This window comes from Macaca mulatta, chromosome 15 (assembly GCF_049350105.2).
Source record: "Macaca mulatta isolate MMU2019108-1 chromosome 15, T2T-MMU8v2.0, whole genome shotgun sequence".
Classification (NCBI taxonomy): domain Eukaryota; kingdom Metazoa; phylum Chordata; class Mammalia; order Primates; family Cercopithecidae; genus Macaca; species Macaca mulatta.
Genome location: NC_133420.1, coordinates 127,959,772 through 127,977,265, shown reverse-complemented (window position 1 = coordinate 127,977,265; position 17,494 = coordinate 127,959,772). Strand labels below are relative to the sequence as shown.

Below are 17,494 nucleotides of genomic sequence, written 5' to 3'. Positions count from 1 at the left end.
ATAATGGTGAAAACGAAGAATTGCGTAACCAGCGAGTCTGCAGGCCGATTCGAAGGTGGGTTTACCTCCACATACGTCCTCTGCCAGGCCTCCAGGATGGCTGCCGCCTTGTCCTCATTCCAGTTGATGTGTGAGACATACTCGTACCCCTTGAAGTGCTCGTACATTTGCTTGGGAGTCATTAACTGGAACATGGTCTGCAGGGCGTGGGCGCTGTGGCACAGTCCAAGGGAAGGCACATCATCAGTATGCCCAGGAAGCCATTTCCACTGCCTCAAATCCCCAGCCAGCTCCCCCAACTCACTGGCTGCAATTCTCTTCCTTCTCCGTGAGCACATGTTTCCATTAAAATGGAACCAGGATGGTTATTTTATTTAATAGATTGATGTACCATATTAAAGGTGTAACCTTACAAACCTTTTACAGATAGACCCCAAAATTAAATTAATAGGCAATTTCCTTTCACAGTTTCCATTCCATGAAACAGGAAGGGGAGAGGAGCAGATAGCTTGAGCAGATACACCGGGCTCAGCGAAGCATACTCGCTGTGCAGAAATCCCAGACGGCGGCGTTCCCAGGGGGGGAATCTTACACGAAACGCCAGACACCTGACTGACCAGAGTCCACAAGTGCACAAAGGATAATTCTTATTGAGCCGCTGGCTCTTCGTCTTTTCCTTTAACAGTCTGACACTGTGCAGCTTGCACCATGAACTCTCTCTGACCAGTGTCTCCCGGCCTACTTCACACCTGCCCCCCTTCTCTACATAATGGGCCGATCTCCTGAAATCCTACGGTCAGGAACTATGGTCTTGATGAAAACTACCAATCCATTCTTGAAAAATTCCCCACAAGGTGCTTTTTCAAGCTGTTGCAGTCTGCTAGTATTTCTTAATATTCTAGGACGCCACCCAGCTAGCGAGGGTAACGGTTTAAGTATTAACACAAATACACTTGCTGATGTCAGGAGGGAAGTGGCTTTTGAAGAAAGGAAGACGAGAGGGCACAGATTGTCTTCGGGAGCTGGCTTACCTGACGAGTTTTCCAGTGCTGTTCTTGACTGTGCCACCCACAATCAACTCCTCCTGCCAGTGCATATACTTTCGAGATAAGCCATGACATCCACCATTCAAAACAAGGGCCATATCAAGAGGCTAAAATAAAAAGACAGCCACATAATTACGGGAATTAGTAGGCAGGTCACATGCCTTGTTAAAATCCAGTGCATTAAGGGCTTGTGTGTCTCAGAGAGAACATTAATAGCTGGGCTAATGAGAGGCGTATGGCAAATCTTACAGCAAAATTTAGCTCTATAAACAAACTTAGTTCCGTAGACAAAGACGATCGTGGAGAATGAAATGTTAAAAATGAAAATAATAAAGTGAACGATGAATGGACACAAAAAAGTGTTTTGCTCTCCACCCCTTCTGAGCGCGCTCACTGCTGACACTCACTTTGGTTGAATTTTTGTTGGGGGCTGTGGCTGGGCAGTCTGGATCGGCCGGATTGAGGCAGGGGCGGTCCATGTAACCATGACCAACCTCAGCCTTATTCAGCATTTCCTCCCAGCTGTCCACTTGATAGTTTATTTTCTTTAACTCTTCTAGGAATTCCAAAGGGTCGAAGTTTGTCCATCGCAAAGGAGGTTTACCTCTGCGAAAGAAATCAGCAGACGAGACCATGAAAAGAGCCTTCTAAAGCCATCGTAAAGTCACAGGGCTGCACCCACTGCATCCACCTTGTAGGAGGCTCCTGGCAATGCTGCAATTTTGGGACTCTGGCATCAAAACAAATGCTCCTTTCCAGCATATCTGCATGCAAACTTAGGTCAGGAAAATAATTCATGACTGAAGATGCTAAGCAGAGAGAGGACTCATAAATTAATGAGGGCATTGAACAATCTTTAACTGCTGATATTGTATATTTAATATCTACAGACAAAATTAGCCAAAAGACAGATCCAAAATTAATTTTTTTTTAAAAAGAGGGCGTCACAATGTCAAATTAGCACTTGGCAGCCTAATAAATGCTTTGTAAATGTCATCAATCAAAATATTTGATCCCTGCTACCTTTAACAATTCCATACTTATGAGCGCTCTCTGACAGCCTGGCAATGGAGTGGGCAAGCCCCCTGCGGCCTCTGCCATCACCACCATCACAGCCACTTCCCCCCACACTCACTTTTGAATTTGTGCTGTTGACAGACCAGAAAGGCTTTTGGCTGCCTGTTATGTGGTTCAAACCACACTGTAGCTGCTTAACCAGGCTGAAGTCATTATTCGGAATCTCCCAACCAGAAAACACAAAACCCCTTATTTCCCATCTAAAACTGTACACTGAAGGTCAGGGGATGGCCACGGCAAATTGCTTTTGCAGATACGTGCAAGCCAGGACAGAAACAATAACCCAAGCTCTCACTCTCGCATAATTAACTGAAAATGTCTATGCTGATTAACAATTATTCTCTAAATGACGCGGTATATATAATATCCAACTGCTAAACCGTGAAGTGTTCCCTACCGTGGCCTTCAGAGATACTGGATTTTCCCCTTAAATGCCATTAGTGTGATCTGAAGAAAGGTTAGCATTTTACTTCACAGGAAGATCTCAGACTTAAAATATTTCGTTCTGATGTGTACCCACTAATAAAGTATCTCCTTAAAAAATAAGTGTCTAAATGCCTAGTCTTCAAAACTACGAACATTTTAAAGAGTTAAAAAATCACACGTACTCTGCAATAATTTGCATTTTATTTGCATATAAATAGGTTGGTAAAAGTGAATGAAATTTAATGACGCCTACAGAACTGTTTTTTGAAAAGAGAAAAAACATTCTGCTGAAATCCCCTCTCCCCCGACTATTCACTCAAAAAATGCACATGGAATTTCAATGTTTTTATTTCTTGTTCAAAACCGAAATGGAACAAGCAATGATAAGCAACATCAGAAACACTGAGTCCTAGAGAAGTCACAGACATCAGAAAGCGCGATCACACACTTACAGGAGGTACGCTGTCCCGGACTGTAATTTCGCCCCTTCCCAGAAGCAGTCCAAAGGTGTAATAATCAAACAAGGGTAAAGATACTCTATTATCTGTCGAAGTTAAAAAGAAGAGGCCACGCGTTAGGTTAAGGCATACTACTGGGGTGTTCCTGAGAAATTTTTGCCAACAAGAAGAAAATGTACCTGATCCATGTAACCTGTTTCTGTGATAAGCTCTCCGGATTTGTAACACAAATGTTCCAACTTCCACTGCCTAATAAAACGAAAAGCAGAGACAAACATTTCTCACCGGAAGGTAAGAAAATGAGTGCAAATTCGGAATGACAGAACATATAAAAAGAACTGCAATTTCGATCACTTTTAAGCATCTGTCAAAACGAGCAGCGCTTTTGCCAAGTAGAGACCCAGCAAGCTTGCTTTAATGAATAGATAATACTCAATCGTAATTAACATGTAGGGTGTTTATGTAAATGAATGCTACCAAAGTACTTGAAAAGTCTTGTTTTCTTAAGTGTTCTCCCAATAATCTTGTTTACACCATTAATCTGCTTTTCTACATACATTAAACAACTTCAGGGCAGCCCAGCTGAATTATCACAAATTCAAAATAGGTGGGGATTAAATTAGGTTTGCAAAGTATTGACACATATTCAGGTGCGGAGATGTTTTACTGGCAGATCATGTCCTGAATGGGTAGTGTTTAAAATGAACACTTCTGCTCTTAACCATTAATATTATAAACAACAACATGTGCCAGGTGGGTCACATTCTAACTTCGCAGTCTCTTCTATTCCTATTGTACAGAAACGTGAATAAATATACAGATCGAGAATTAATCTGGGGCTGGGTGCTGCAGCTCACGCCTGTAATCCCAGCACTTTGGGAGGTGCAGGCGGGAGGACAGCATGAAGCCAGGAGTTTGAAACCAGCCTGGGCAACAAAGTGAGACCCTAGCTCTACTATAAATGAATGAATGAGTGAGTGAATAAATAAACTTAAAAAATTAGCTGGGAGCAGTGGTGCACGCCTGTCATCCCAGCTCCAGACAGGAAATTACTTGAGCCTGGGAGGCTGAGGCAGTGAGCTGTGATCGTGCCACTACACTCCAGCCTGGGCAACAGAGAGTGACCCTGTCTCTACAAAAAAAATGAAAAACAAATTGCCAGGCGTGGTGCCACACGTATATAGTCCCAGCTACTTGGGAGGCAGAGGTGGGAGGATCACTTGAGCCCAGGAGTTCGAGGCTGCAGTAAGCTATGATTGCTCCACTGCACTCCAGCCTAGATGAGCAAGATCCCATCTCTCAAAAACAAACAAACAAACAAACAAAATTAATCTGGAGTTTTATTGTCTCTAGAAAAGCGTTATATACGCCCATATCTTTCCAAGTGTGTTAGGAAGATCAGTCTAACTGAAAAAAAAAGAAGAAAAAGAAAAAAGAAAAGAAAATTTGAAAGTGGTGGGGCTGGAAAAGTCCAAGGGAAGAAAAAAAAAAAAAGAAAAAACCTCCCTCTCAACTGCTCTATTATTGGCCTCCTAAGGCAGGACTGTCTTCACCCCGGGAGCTTACTGTGTCCTCTTCCCTGTGCCTTCCTATCTGTCTCTCAGCGCCCTGTTGAAATGTCACCCCCGTTAAGCTTGTTGAAAATGACCCCTTTCTCCTGAACTCTAGAGCCCTGGCTGGCCAGATCTGCGTAGCTGTCATGGGGACCGCCCACGTTTGCTCTGTCCATGTCTGTCTATACTCATGTCTTTCCTCTCTTTGAGAGCTGTGCCTAAGTTACCCATCTCTCCTCCATCCTCCACCCAGCCACCCATCCATGGACATATTTCTATTGTAATTCTACATAGCATCAACATAGAATATCCAGCATGAGTTGGTTCTCAGTTTCTATTACTTGATCAACTCTCATCTACACTTGCTTGAGAAGGGCATCATTGTGCATTAGAAAAACTAACGGGCTTGAGGCCAGAAAAAGGCTTTGAAACCTGGCTCTCTCATTTCATAATTGCATGAACTTGGACAAATGCTCTAATTAGTCTAATTCCCAGTTTTCTCACCTAGAACGTGGGATGGGTTAAACTACACGTTCTTAAAGTTCATTCCAATGCATAAAATTACTCTTGACCCATCTCAGCTTAAGTGTGTAATTTAATTGCACAGACCCTCACGTCTTCTCCTGAAGCGTGTAGGTGACAAACACTAAGAATGCACTGGCCATGCTTGCAGTGGCCCTAGGACACCCATTTCCTGGCTCCCCGCAGAGATGCCACTTCACATTCTGCAAAATTACACTGGGTAGTTGCTTCCCTACAATGCTTGTTACAGACCAGCAGGGCAAGTCTGCCTGGCAGAAACATGATTTTACATTTTCTAAGGCCCTTGCATTCATATATCTGATCTTGCTCTGGGGACCATGGAGGACACCAACACACATGACCATAAGCCCAGGTTACAGATAAGCAAACAAGAATGTGCCAAAGATATGGATATGTGACTTGCCCCGGCTGTGCTTGTCCCTAGGATCCTGTCAAGCTGGAACGTAAGCAGAGGTTAGAGCAGGGACAAGTAAAAATCTTAATTTTATTCTTTTCTTTGGTTCTCCCTGGCTGCCGAATATGCCTACACTGCTCCTTCCTCACCTCTTCCGGGAAAAATAAAGGGTACAGTGAAGGCCTCAGCGAAGAGGTGCTGAAAGCCTAGGGGAGGCCATGGGGTTGGGTGACGTCAACGCAGAGGTCCCCTGGAAATGGGGTTTAGTGATGCCAGCCTCAATAGCAATCAACAAACTGAATGCCCACTCTGTTCTCAATGCTGGGGTGAAAACAGGTGAGAGGTGGCCCCTGCCCTGTAGTAACCGACAGTCTAGATACATGAGAAAAAGGACCGAGTTCTGAACTCTTCCTAATGCTTTACTCTACTCACAACATTGTGAAATCAGCAATATGATGCTAAAAGATGACTTTTTCAAAAGGTGTCAGCGGGCCAGGCATGGTGGCTCACACATGTAGTCCCAGCACTTTGGGAGGCTGAGGCGGGCGGATCACTTGAGGTCAGGAGTTCGAGACCAGCCTGGCCAACATGGTGAAACCCCGTCTCTACTGAAAATACAAAAATGAGCCAGGCGTGGTGGCGGGCGCCTCTAGTCCCAGCTACTTGGGAAGCTGAGGCATGAGGATTGCTTGAACCCAGGAAGCAGAGGTTGCAGTGAGCCAAGATTGCACCGCTGCACTCCAGCCTGGGCAACAGAGTGAGGCTCTGTCTCAAAAAAATATAAAAAGGTGTCAGCAACAATTCCCATGGTGGCTCAGCCCCCAACACGCTGTGTGACACAAAATAACCACAAGTACAAAGTCACAAGAAATAGCTCTTCCTTTTCGCATTGTTTGTAAGTTCACTAAGGGCAACTCAAAATATCACTGCTCCGAAAATCTCTTAAGCAATGAAACATCTTACAGCGTTGGTGTACAGACCCCAACGGGCTCAGGGTCATCCTCATTTGGGGACAGTGCCAAGATACTCACTGGCAATACATTATAAAGTAATGCACTTGCTTTGTTACCAAACTTGAGAAACAAATCAAGACGAAAAAAATCCTTTCATTGCAAAGCTATCTGAACTAATACTCCAGGTGCATTTCCAGGGCAACTCCATTTACTAAAATAACAGGACCTACACCAGTAGCCTTCTCCCACCGCCTTACCTGCTGCTCATCAGTGGGTGGGCGCGGTGGGCCTTACCTGTTGTACATGTATACGTGGACACGGCTGGCCTGGAGCACAGAGTCCAGGTGCTGTAGGAGTGCTTCTGTGGTCAGGACGTTAGCACCTTCTTCCTTAGGGGTCTGTATCATGAGTTGAGGATTAAACATAGCCTCTTCTCCAATCTTCTGGCGAGTATAATTTAATTCACGACTTACTCGTCCTCCAACTGACAAACATGTACAGGTTTAATTAGAATAGCAAAATCACTGCAAACTCATGTTTTATCTGTTATCTGACTACCTGCCATAGGATACACAATAGATGAACTCTGGTCATGAGACTGGCTGATGGGTGAGCAGTAACATTCACTTTATTATTAATGGCATTGTTATCTTTACCAATAGTAAACATAAAAAATATACACTAAGCCCATTAATGGCTGTCCCGCCTGTCACAGACGCAAACCTAATTCTAACTAATACACTATGTGCAGAAAGTGGGAGCAGAAAGGGGGAGCAGAAAGGAAAACTTGAGACACCTTTTCCTTGCAGACCAGACCAAATAACCCTGTTACAATTTCTTTCACTTGTATAAACAACGTGCCCCTGCAGCACATTTCAAGATAAATGGCTTCAATTTACACTCTTCTCCTAAGTAATCTGGCAAAGGTAACAAGGAAATGTTTCTCCTCGTGGAAAAAGAAACAAGGACAGGTGACGAGTTTGTGTTCCACACAAAACTTGCCAGGAGAAGACAAAGTGGTTCAAGTCAGATGCCCATGGGGAAATTCCACTTGAGAGGAACAAAATGTATTAGCCACAGCCATCATGGGCAGTCCCTGGAACCTGGTTCCATCAGACTCCCCTGGTCAGCATCCAGAAAACACAGGTGCCAGGTTCTGAGTCAGCTGGGGGCAAGCAGCCTGTGTTCCGGAAGCGTCCCAGGTGATCCTGAACCTGCTGCCCAGGCCGAGAAGTCCTGCCTCACAGAAAGCTGGCCAGCACGGGGCATGCCCAAAGCCAGCGCGGGCACAGGTGACCAAAGAAAACCATCATCACTGTGACTGCCAACCGCCTTTTCTCTTCCTCTCCTTTTTACATCCTTAGGCCCAAGGTTATGTTCAATGAACGGTTCTGGGCCAAGCCAAGCTCCGAATGCTGCACCTGGGCTGGGAGGTGTATCAGGGAGATATTAACAGCTACAGACCCAGGAACCTAGAGCTCCTGCACCCCACACTCTAGGGCAAATGAAGCAGGTCTGAATTGTCCCTAAAGTCACTGATAAGTTGCGTGTTGACTGAAAAGCAGGCCTGCAGCGACAGTTTAGAAAAAAACTCAGAGATCACAGCTTTCCCACGAGGAGGCGTCCTTTTTCTTCCAGTTTAGTATTCAAGGACACAAACATTTGGTTTGGACAAGTAAATAAGGACTGGGAACAGCGGGTTGTTTAGTTCTCTTGGCATATTTTATAAACAAGGGGGCAGGCTAAAAAGCAAATAATGCCCTCATTAGGAAAACCAGTACAAATTCACCGCCTGGCAGGACCCTCTGTGCAGGTCCACGCGGATGCCAAGGCCAGGAGCCCCGTGAGGTGAGGTTTAACATACTGCGTGTGGGCTCGGGAAGGAGGGAGGAATGTATCCGTCGGTTAATAAAAAGGAGTAAGACTTCTGTGTGCAGAAAACTTTGAAAAACGCCAGGGGGGACTGCCGAGGGCCTTGCAATCAATGTGAAGTTAAGGAAAAACCACGGGAAAACACTGGGCAACAACTAGCACAGAGAAGCATTTCCCTACTCGGCTGCCCTTTCCTGTAAGCCCTGGGAAAGCTGCCTGAAGGCAGGGCCTTGCTCACTCTAGCACAAAGCACAGTACTTAACACCACGCAGACTTCCAACCAATTAACTGAATTTGAGCCAGCCCACATCCCCTAGAAGTGCAGAAGTTATACGAGACTAAAAAGCCAGTTATGAGTCCAGAGGTCACAGCTGCAGAGCTGCCCATCAAGGAGCGCAACGCAGCCTTTGCTCACCCCTTCTTTTTTCCTGGTGTTATCACATCTCATGCCACAAACCTAGAAGTCATTCCCATTTTTACCTGCCTCCTCAAACATGAGCATGTGCGAGGTTTTTCATTCTGCTTACAAAGTAGCACCTTCTGCACATTTACTGAAGCTTAGAATATAAGGTGACTTAAACCCACGAAATTAAAAAACAACAGTGACAAAGCACAGCCCCCACCCTTAGATGGTGATTTGGGTGCCGTTCCAGTGAGCAGCAGTCCATGACAGACAGCCTGGCTTCTGCAGGCTTCTGCCCATCAGGCCTCAGCAGAACAGCTGCCTGTTAACTGTACAACCCTCGAGGTGACCCGAGGGCAGTGTGCACAAAAATAGCAAAACCAAACACAAAGTCTGTGCTGCTAAGAACTTTTTACCATACTCTTCCAGACCAACCTCATAATGGAAACACAGGGTGTTTTGGAAATGGCACTTATTTTCTACAAGATATAAAATGTACCCGGGGAGTCTCCATCATGTCCCCTTTCTAGATGTTTTAAGATGTATATTGACATAAACATTTTAATAAAGGTATAGATTTGCCCTTTCTCTAGAATTGGAAAACTTTTCTCTCCTCCATCTCTTTGCTCTAGTGATGAACACAACTATTTTGCCAACATGATGTTTCAACCAAGACTATTGCTACAGGGTGGCCAAGCAACGAGAGTTGAGACTCTGACGTCTACAGTTTTCTCAACCACCTCTGCCATATGTACTGTTCAATTCAATTCATTTTTACATAGTACATGGCCATATTTTATCTAATCTTTCATCTTACGTTTAACCAAATATGAATGTTTTGCAAAATGATTCAAAAACTTTAATGACGTTTAGTTGCCACGCATTTTATCTGACCAACAGCCGTAACGTGATTCATTCATCCAGCAAGTATTTGTGGGTGGGTACTTTGTCACAGGCCGTGGGGATGTGGTGGACAAAACCAGTCAGTGTGGTCTCTCCAAGAGGCGTGCTGGCCAGTGAAGGGAACAGGCAACAGCCAAGCAAAGCACTAAGATACCTTCATAGCACAAGTGTGATGGAGAAAACGAAGATGGTGATGCCATGTTGGGTGGTGGGGAAGGGGAAAAGCTACTTCAAATGGGATAGCAGGGAAGACCTAAAGGGAAACAACATTTAGGTGACTTTGAAGAGCTGGAGGAACAGCGTTCTGGGTAGAGGAACCAGCAGCTGCAAACGCCCCAGGTTTGGCTTATTGCAGGGAGAGAAGGGAGGCAAGTGTGGTGGAGCTTGCTGAGACCGTCATTAAGTCTTGTGTCATTTACCACGTGCACTGGTAGACTCAGCCCCTTCTTGGGTATAACTGTGTCATAAAGTACACGACACTCATATATCCTGACATCAGTATTCACCCAACACGCTCTGGAACGCTGCCAGACACAGAAACCCTCCAGGATAGAGCAATTTTACAGACTCGTCTGACATTTGCTACCCTAGCAAACACCTCTCCTAAATCACTGCTGAATGACAGCTGAAAGCTGTTCATTACCTTGCTGTCTACCTTATCATCCCTAAGTGTGAAGCTTTGAGCCCAGGAAGCTCCACAGAACCCATTTTAGATGATTGAGATGAAGGTCATGGTCTTGGAGAAGTAGGTTTCTCCTTTCTTTTTCTTCTCTTTATTTAAAGACAAGGTCTTGCTCTGTCGCCCAGGCTGGAGTGCAGGGGCACAATCACAGCTCATGGCAGCCTCAACCTCCTGGGCTTAAGCGATCCTCCTCTCCCCAGCCCCCAAGATAACTATAACTACAGGCACACACCACCATGCCCAGCTACTTTTTCATTTTTTTGGGTAGATACGGGGGCCTTACTATGTTGCCCAAGCTGGGCTCAAACTCCTTGGCTCAAGTAATCCTTCTGACTTGACCTCCCAAAGTGCTGGGATTTCAGGCATGACTCTTTTCCATTTTCAGGATCAAAGTCCTAACGTATTTTAAAAATAATCTAATGTTCATGAAATAGTGCAGAAGAAAATAACTATTAAATCCAGTATCTGTTATGTAGATGTAGGTATAGGGAACCAAGTTAATAGCCATTTTTGCTGTGTGGTGGGCTATGAATAACTTTGTTTTTTTGTTTGTTTGTTTGTCTGTTTTGAGACGGAGTCTCGCTCTGTCACCCAGGCTGGAGTGCAGGGGCCCAATCTCAGCTCACTGCAAGCTCTGCCTCCCAGGTTCACGCCATTCTCCTGCCTCAGCCTCCCGAGTAGCTGGGACTACAGGCGCCCGCTACCTCGCCCGGCTAATTTTTTGTATTTTTAGTACAGACGGGGTTTCACTGTGTTAACCAGGATGGTCTTGATCTCCTGACCTTGTGATCTGCCCTCCTGGCCTCCCAAAGTGCTGGGATTACAGGCGTGAGCCACCGTGCCTGGCTGGGCTATGGATATTTACCTCCTTTGCTTTTTAAAGTTTATTTCTATTAATTTTTCTACAACGAAAGAGTATAATTAAAAATTTCTATGGTTGGACATGGTGGCTCATGCCTGTAATCCCAGCGCTTTGGGAGGCCAAAGTGGGAGGATCACTTAAGGCCAGGATTCAACACCAGTCTGGGCAACACAGATAAACATATTCATCTCTACAAATAAAAAGTTAAAAAAACAGCTGTGGAGTAGTGGAAGCTGCCTTGAGTTCTAGCTACTTCAGAGGCCGAAGTGGGAGGATCGCCTGAGCCCGGGAGTTGGGGGGTCCAGTGTGCTGTGACTGTGTCACTGCACTCCAGCCTGGGCAACGGCATGAGACCCCACCTCAAAACAAAACAAAAACCAGAAAAACAAAACCTTCTATGTGACACACACACAAAAAAAGAAAAAAAAAAAGAGAAAAACAGATATGAGAGCTACTTGGTAGAGATATGAATTAAAAACAAACTCAATGCAAAAAAATAATATGCATCTCTGTTCTCACTCATATGTGAGAGGTTAAAAAAAAGGTTAATCTGATGGAGGTAAAGAGTAGAATGAGGGTTATCAGAGGCTGGGAAGAATGAGGGGAAATGAAGAGAGGTAGGTTAACGGGTACCAACACACAGTTAGGAATACATTCTAGTGTTCCACAGCATAGTAGGGAGACTATAGTTAACCACAATATGTTGTATATGTCAAAATAACTAGAAGAGAAGATTTAGAATGTTCTCAACACAAAAAAGTGATGAATGTGTTTGAGGTGATGGACACTCCAATTACCCTCATCTGATCATCAGACATCATATGCTTATACCAAAACATCACATGTACACCACAGATATATACAGTATTAGGTATCAATACTAATCAACTATAAAAATAATCATATGCACCTTCATCATATTCTGAAGTCCTCCTATATTAACAATAAAATAATAACCCCTCTGAAGAAGACTCAAGAAAAATCATTATCTCAGGATCCTGAGACACAAAATAACGTTTTATACTTGGGTTCTGCTTTCCACTTGCAAAGCCCTTTGAACCCGTATTCTTTACGTCTTTGGAAATATTTTGATCATTGCTGCTCCTCCATCAAGCTGGGGCCAGCTGCACCAGGCAGGAGGTGAGAATGGGGACCAGAAGACCCCAGCACTGCCAGGCAGGAGGTGAGCATGGGGACCGGAAGACGCCAGGCAGGAGGTGAGCATGGGGACCGGAAGACGCCAGGCAGGAGGTGAGCATGGGGACCGGAAGACGCCAGGCAGGAGGTGAGCATGGGGACCGGAAGACCCCCGGCAGGAGGTGAGCATGGGGACCGGAAGACCCCCGGCAGGAGGTGAGCATGGGGACCGGAAGACCCCCGGCAGGAGGTGAGCATGGGGACCGGAAGACCCCCGGCAGGAGGTGAGCATGGGGACCGGAAGACCCCCGGCAGGAGGTGAGCATGGGGACCGGAAGACGCCAGGCAGGAGGTGAGCATGGGGACCGGAAGACGCCAGGCAGGAGGTGAGCATGGGGACCGGAAGACGCCCGGCAGGAGGTGAGCATGGGGACCGGAAGACCCCCGGCAGGAGGTGAGCATGGGGACCGGAAGACCCCCGGCAGGAGGTGAGCATGGGGACCGGAAGACCCCCGGCAGGAGGTGAGCATGGGGACCGGAAGACCCCAGGCAGGAGGTGAGCATGGGGACCGGAAGACCCCAGCACTGCCACTACTGGCAGAGAGATCTGGGACAAGTCCCTGACGCTGCTGAGGATAACAGGGATGACAACTGCTGTGACAAACCTCACAGGGCTGTGTGAGCCTGAGCTGACGATGTGTGTGAAATTTCCCAGACCCTTACCCGAGAGCTGAGCAAGCGTCTGTTCACCCATGCGTTTGTCACAGAGCATTGGTTCACTGCCCTAATGTTACAGGGGAGGGGGCACAGCTGCAGAGTTTGGGTGGCTTGCCCAGGGTTACCCACCGTATTAGTAAGAGGCAGAACTGACCCTTTAACCCAGAATCCAAGTGCCCTGCAAGCCTCATGGCTTCTGAGCACCAGCTGAGAACCTGAGTACAGCAGGAGGAGGTAGTCTAGGAGCACCAAATTCCACAGAGCACAATAGACAGGTTGAGCATCCCTAATCTGAAAGTCTCAAAGGCTCCAAAACCTTCCTGAGTGCCGAAAGGATGCTCCACGTGAAAATTCCACACCTGACCTCATGTAGTCAGTCACAGTCAAAACAGGCTCACAACCATGAAGACGACACTGTCACCACTGCACAAAAAGTAACTAGAGCCGACCTGGTGAAAATGTGTGATGGGCTTATCGACAACTAACGCACTGTGCATTCACAACCAAACAGGAAGTCATGTCATTTCCTAAAATCAAAGAGACACATTTAAGATGTCTGTTGTTAATGAGGCCTGTGATGCTGGAGGAAACATTCTGAAAAGCCATCCAGCAGATGCCTCCTCACCCCTACAGGACCCACTCCCTGAGCCTTCCACTGCTTCTGACGTTTCTTCTCGCCTAAGAAAATAAAACTGGTGTACAGCAACCTCTCAGTGAAAACACATCATTGCAGGTGGAGGCTGGAAGCTGTCGTCGTTTAGCCGCTGATGCAGGTATCTATCTGGTGATGCTATCGGGCTGCCTGGGTACCCTGAACACATTATTTTTTCACTGCATTAATGGAACGTGATATATTTTTTTTTTACTGGTAAGTACATATGTGCGAATTAGTTTAAGAAAATGATTGCTTATCGCTAGCATATAAATTCTAAGTCAGGAAGGATGGGAATACCACACAACCAGATTGTCCACATGGGTGGCTGAGATCGTGACATCTTTGCTGTTAGACAGTTCAGTGTACACCAACGTTGTTTCTGGAACACAATTATTTTAAATATCGTATAAAATTCCCTTCAGGCTAGATGCATAAAGCAGTTGAAACACAAACAAATTTCATGTTCAGACTTGGGTCCCATCCTCAAGCTATCTCATTAAGTATATGTGTGAATATCACCCCCCCAAAAAATCCAAAATCCCAAACACTTCCGGTCCCAAACATTTTGTATAAGGGATACTCATCCTGTATTATGCTCACAGCTAGAATTTTAGAATGCATGAAACATGACAATAATCCGTATTTTTATTTAAAGTACAACCATGTTGCCCCAAAGATTTTTCTCACCCAGTGAGGAGATGCAGGTTTTTTCAACAGGGCTCCCGGGGCCGCAGTGGACAGGCCTCATTTTCCTTCTGGTCCCCAGAGGGGCCTGTCTTAGAGGGTGCAGATGAAAGCACACAGAGACCATGCAGCCCTAAGCCTCTTTACCTGCAAATTCTGCCATCTTATTCTCCAGAAATCCAAGGCTTAAGCCAATTCTTTGAAAGGCAAAAGAAGCATCACTTCTGCCAGTATTTTTGACCAAGCTCTGAGGACCCTCTCATCCCCAAATAGAGCCAGCCTTAACTCTCCAAAGTGAGGAAAGGCTAGCTAGCTCAGGTGGGATGCCAGCTGACCCAGAGGCCCATACTTCTAGGTCAATATGATTCCAATCCATTGTAGACAAGCGATGTTTCCCTCATCACGCTTCCCTGCTGTGCCCCTCTCTTGAGCGCAGGCCTCTGCACAGAGCTTAAGAAACGTCTGTGGCATTCACACAAAAACCTTTCAGCAAAAGCTTATTGTGATCCACATAAAGATGATCTGAGGGACCAACTAAAGTTATTTTCCACAAAACTCAAGTCCTGCCCATGCACCTCCGTATGGGAGGGACGCAGAGGGGCAGCAGGGCCATGGCACACCAAGTGTGCTGAATGAATAAATGAATGCGCGGTCTCAATACAGAGCCTTGGGAACAGGCAGTCATCTGTATAAGTTATTAATTCCCCCCAAAGCCTCAAAAAGTCAATCAGTCAAAACAAATGACCCTTTCAGCCTGAAAAGTACCCACTCAGAGTCCAATTAGGAAAATAGGGTCTGTGTATATGCAAGCGTTGCATTTGCATTTGATTAATCCCATGAATTATCTAACAGCCTCTAGAGAGATTTTCTTTTTCTTTTAGTTGCTCAGGTCCTCCTTTCAACGTTGCATTTAGTTACTGTGAGGCCGAAAAAGTACAAATCTCTAGGCGGGTGTAACTGCAAAATTATTACCACTGCCTCTTTTTTACAGCCGAAAAAAAAGAAGATCCAGTCATGTGGGCAATTGGCTGAAAACGCTCGGGTTGTGATTTTTAGTCCTCTCCCACCCCTCTCATTCAGGAGGAGCCACCCGCTGCCCAAATTTCTGGGCCGTTTTTCTCCTTGTGAGATTGTGCCCCTGCGTGCTGCCATGGGAAAAACGCTACAGGCAGCCCAAAGAGAATGTGCCTTCGTGAAGTGAGCCCAGCGAGAGGACAGCCACCGAACCATAACGCAAACAGGACACCCGCACGGGCCCGCACGCGGCGGGCGGGGCGCAGGTAGTGCGCAGGCGCCGGGCCCGCACCGCGCATGTGCCGGAAGCAAGCGTCCCCGCCCCCACCAGCTGCTGGCAGTGCCATCTGTTATCAGCCTTGCCCAGGCTGCTGCCTCTGAATGGCTTTCCCTGACGCAGACCTGCTCGCCCTGTCAGATGCAATCAGGTCAGCCCGGCACTCTGCCCACGCTGGACCTGCTGCCTGTCGCGGCTCCCACCAGCTCCCACGGAGCCACGAGTTCCCAAGACAACGCTGCATCTGCCAGGAGGCCCCTTCTTCTTTGGTTACTTGCCACACTGGCAAACGAGGGCTGTGCACCGCGCCACCTGAGACAGGCCCAAGAACGTCGCTGACTTCCTGCAGGGCACAGGCGGAAATGTCTTCCATCCGGAACGGCCTATACCTTCCAAGCTGGGAACTGTCCCAGGTTCTACCACAACCTCAGGTGCAACCAGGCCGCTCCAGCGCCACAGGCAGGCAGGTGCGCACCCAGGTCCCGGCGCTCTGCAGGAAGTGGGCGCGCCCAGAGGTGAGATGCAGAGCGCACGCGGGCTCAGAGGCCACGCTCCACCAGGCAGCAGAACCCAGGAACCAACACAGCGTGTTTTCATCAAGCTTGGCTGAAACCTCCTAAAGTCTTCATTTAAAAAACAGAAACAGAAAGCAACCCACCACCAACAACAAAACCCAAGTGCTTCCCCGGCAGGCTCTCCATCACAGCACTCCGGCACTGCATAACATTAACCCCAGCTCCCTTCTCCCAGCTTCTGTGGGGCTGCCATCGCCTCTCAGCTCTCAACAGTCTTCTTGCCATTATCCAGCCTGCGCCTCTCTTCATTGGCCTCCCACTTGAGCCCGCACGGGGGAGAAGACAATGCGAGTCTCCACCTTCGCACGCAGGCTCCCTGGCCTCCGGGGAACACCACGCTGGCCTCATTTATCTCCTGCACTGTTCCTTCCCTCTGCATCTGTGCAGGGAGACTCACGTCACTGGGGGCCACTTTCATGATTTTGTTGCCATCAGGATTAGCTGGATTAGGGGCCGGTACATAAGGACCCCCTGGTGCTGTGAGGAAGTTTCGTCACCGGGTCAGCGTGGTGTGAACTATATTCTGTCAACACCACCACTCCTTATAGCCACCAACCAAAAAAGGGGGGAGGATGGAGCTGGGGGCGTGGCAGAGGAAAATGCCTGGAGTGCAAAATGTATCAACTCATCACAGCAATACATTCCCACAAAATGTATCAACTCATCACAGCAATACATTCCCACAAAATGTATCAACTCATCACAGCAATACATTCCCACATCATGCAATTCAGTGTGTGAGCCATTCAAGACTATTCTTCTTTCAAACAAGAAACCTATGTGATTCTCTCTTTTTTTTTAATCTATGAAGAATTTGGTGGGTCTGACAGTGCAGGTAGGGAGAGTAAATATGGGTAGGCGAGTACGTATAACTACCCAGAGGAAGAACAAAAAGCCCACAAAAAGCCTTCTAGCCCTTTTCTAAAGCTAGTCAAACAGTTTGGGAAGAGTTGCACTGCTGAAACCTTATATTTTGTTCAAGGCTAACACCTCCAGAATGGTTAGTCCTCTTCTTCTGAAGGACCAAAGCTATCCCATCCAGCAAGGACATCCCCCCATCTAACGTGAAATAAGACAATGTGGGCAGGAGAGTGGTGGAGGGAATGGTGTGGGGGGTAAAAGGATGGAGAGAAAAACAAAACAGAACTTTTAACTCCTTTTAAAATTTCAATGACTGAATTTTTTTCCTCCCAGGGAATCATTTACCTACCTCCATCCTGGCCCCACTCATCTGGACCCTGCGTGAAGTAAACACACAATTTC

The 17,494-nt window shown here is 46.7% G+C and overlaps 1 protein-coding gene across 7 annotated transcripts in view; it reads right to left on the bottom strand.

Moving 5' to 3' along the window:
• The window catches only part of PTCH1 (patched 1), a 75,910-nt gene that overhangs the window by 37,452 nt on the left and 20,964 nt on the right, over positions 1 to 17,494 (bottom strand). For all 7 annotated transcript variants that reach the window (XM_028835407.2, XM_015118103.3, XM_077966529.1 and 4 more), the window contains 6 exons: positions 6,745 to 6,934; positions 3,187 to 3,256; positions 3,002 to 3,093; positions 1,454 to 1,652; positions 1,032 to 1,153; positions 66 to 213 (listed from right to left, as the gene is read on the bottom strand). In XM_028835407.2, coding sequence (XP_028691240.2) covers positions 66 to 213; positions 1,032 to 1,153; positions 1,454 to 1,652; positions 3,002 to 3,093; positions 3,187 to 3,256; positions 6,745 to 6,934 — 821 coding nt within the window. The remainder of the gene's footprint in view (positions 1 to 65; positions 214 to 1,031; positions 1,154 to 1,453; positions 1,653 to 3,001; positions 3,094 to 3,186; positions 3,257 to 6,744; positions 6,935 to 17,494) is intronic.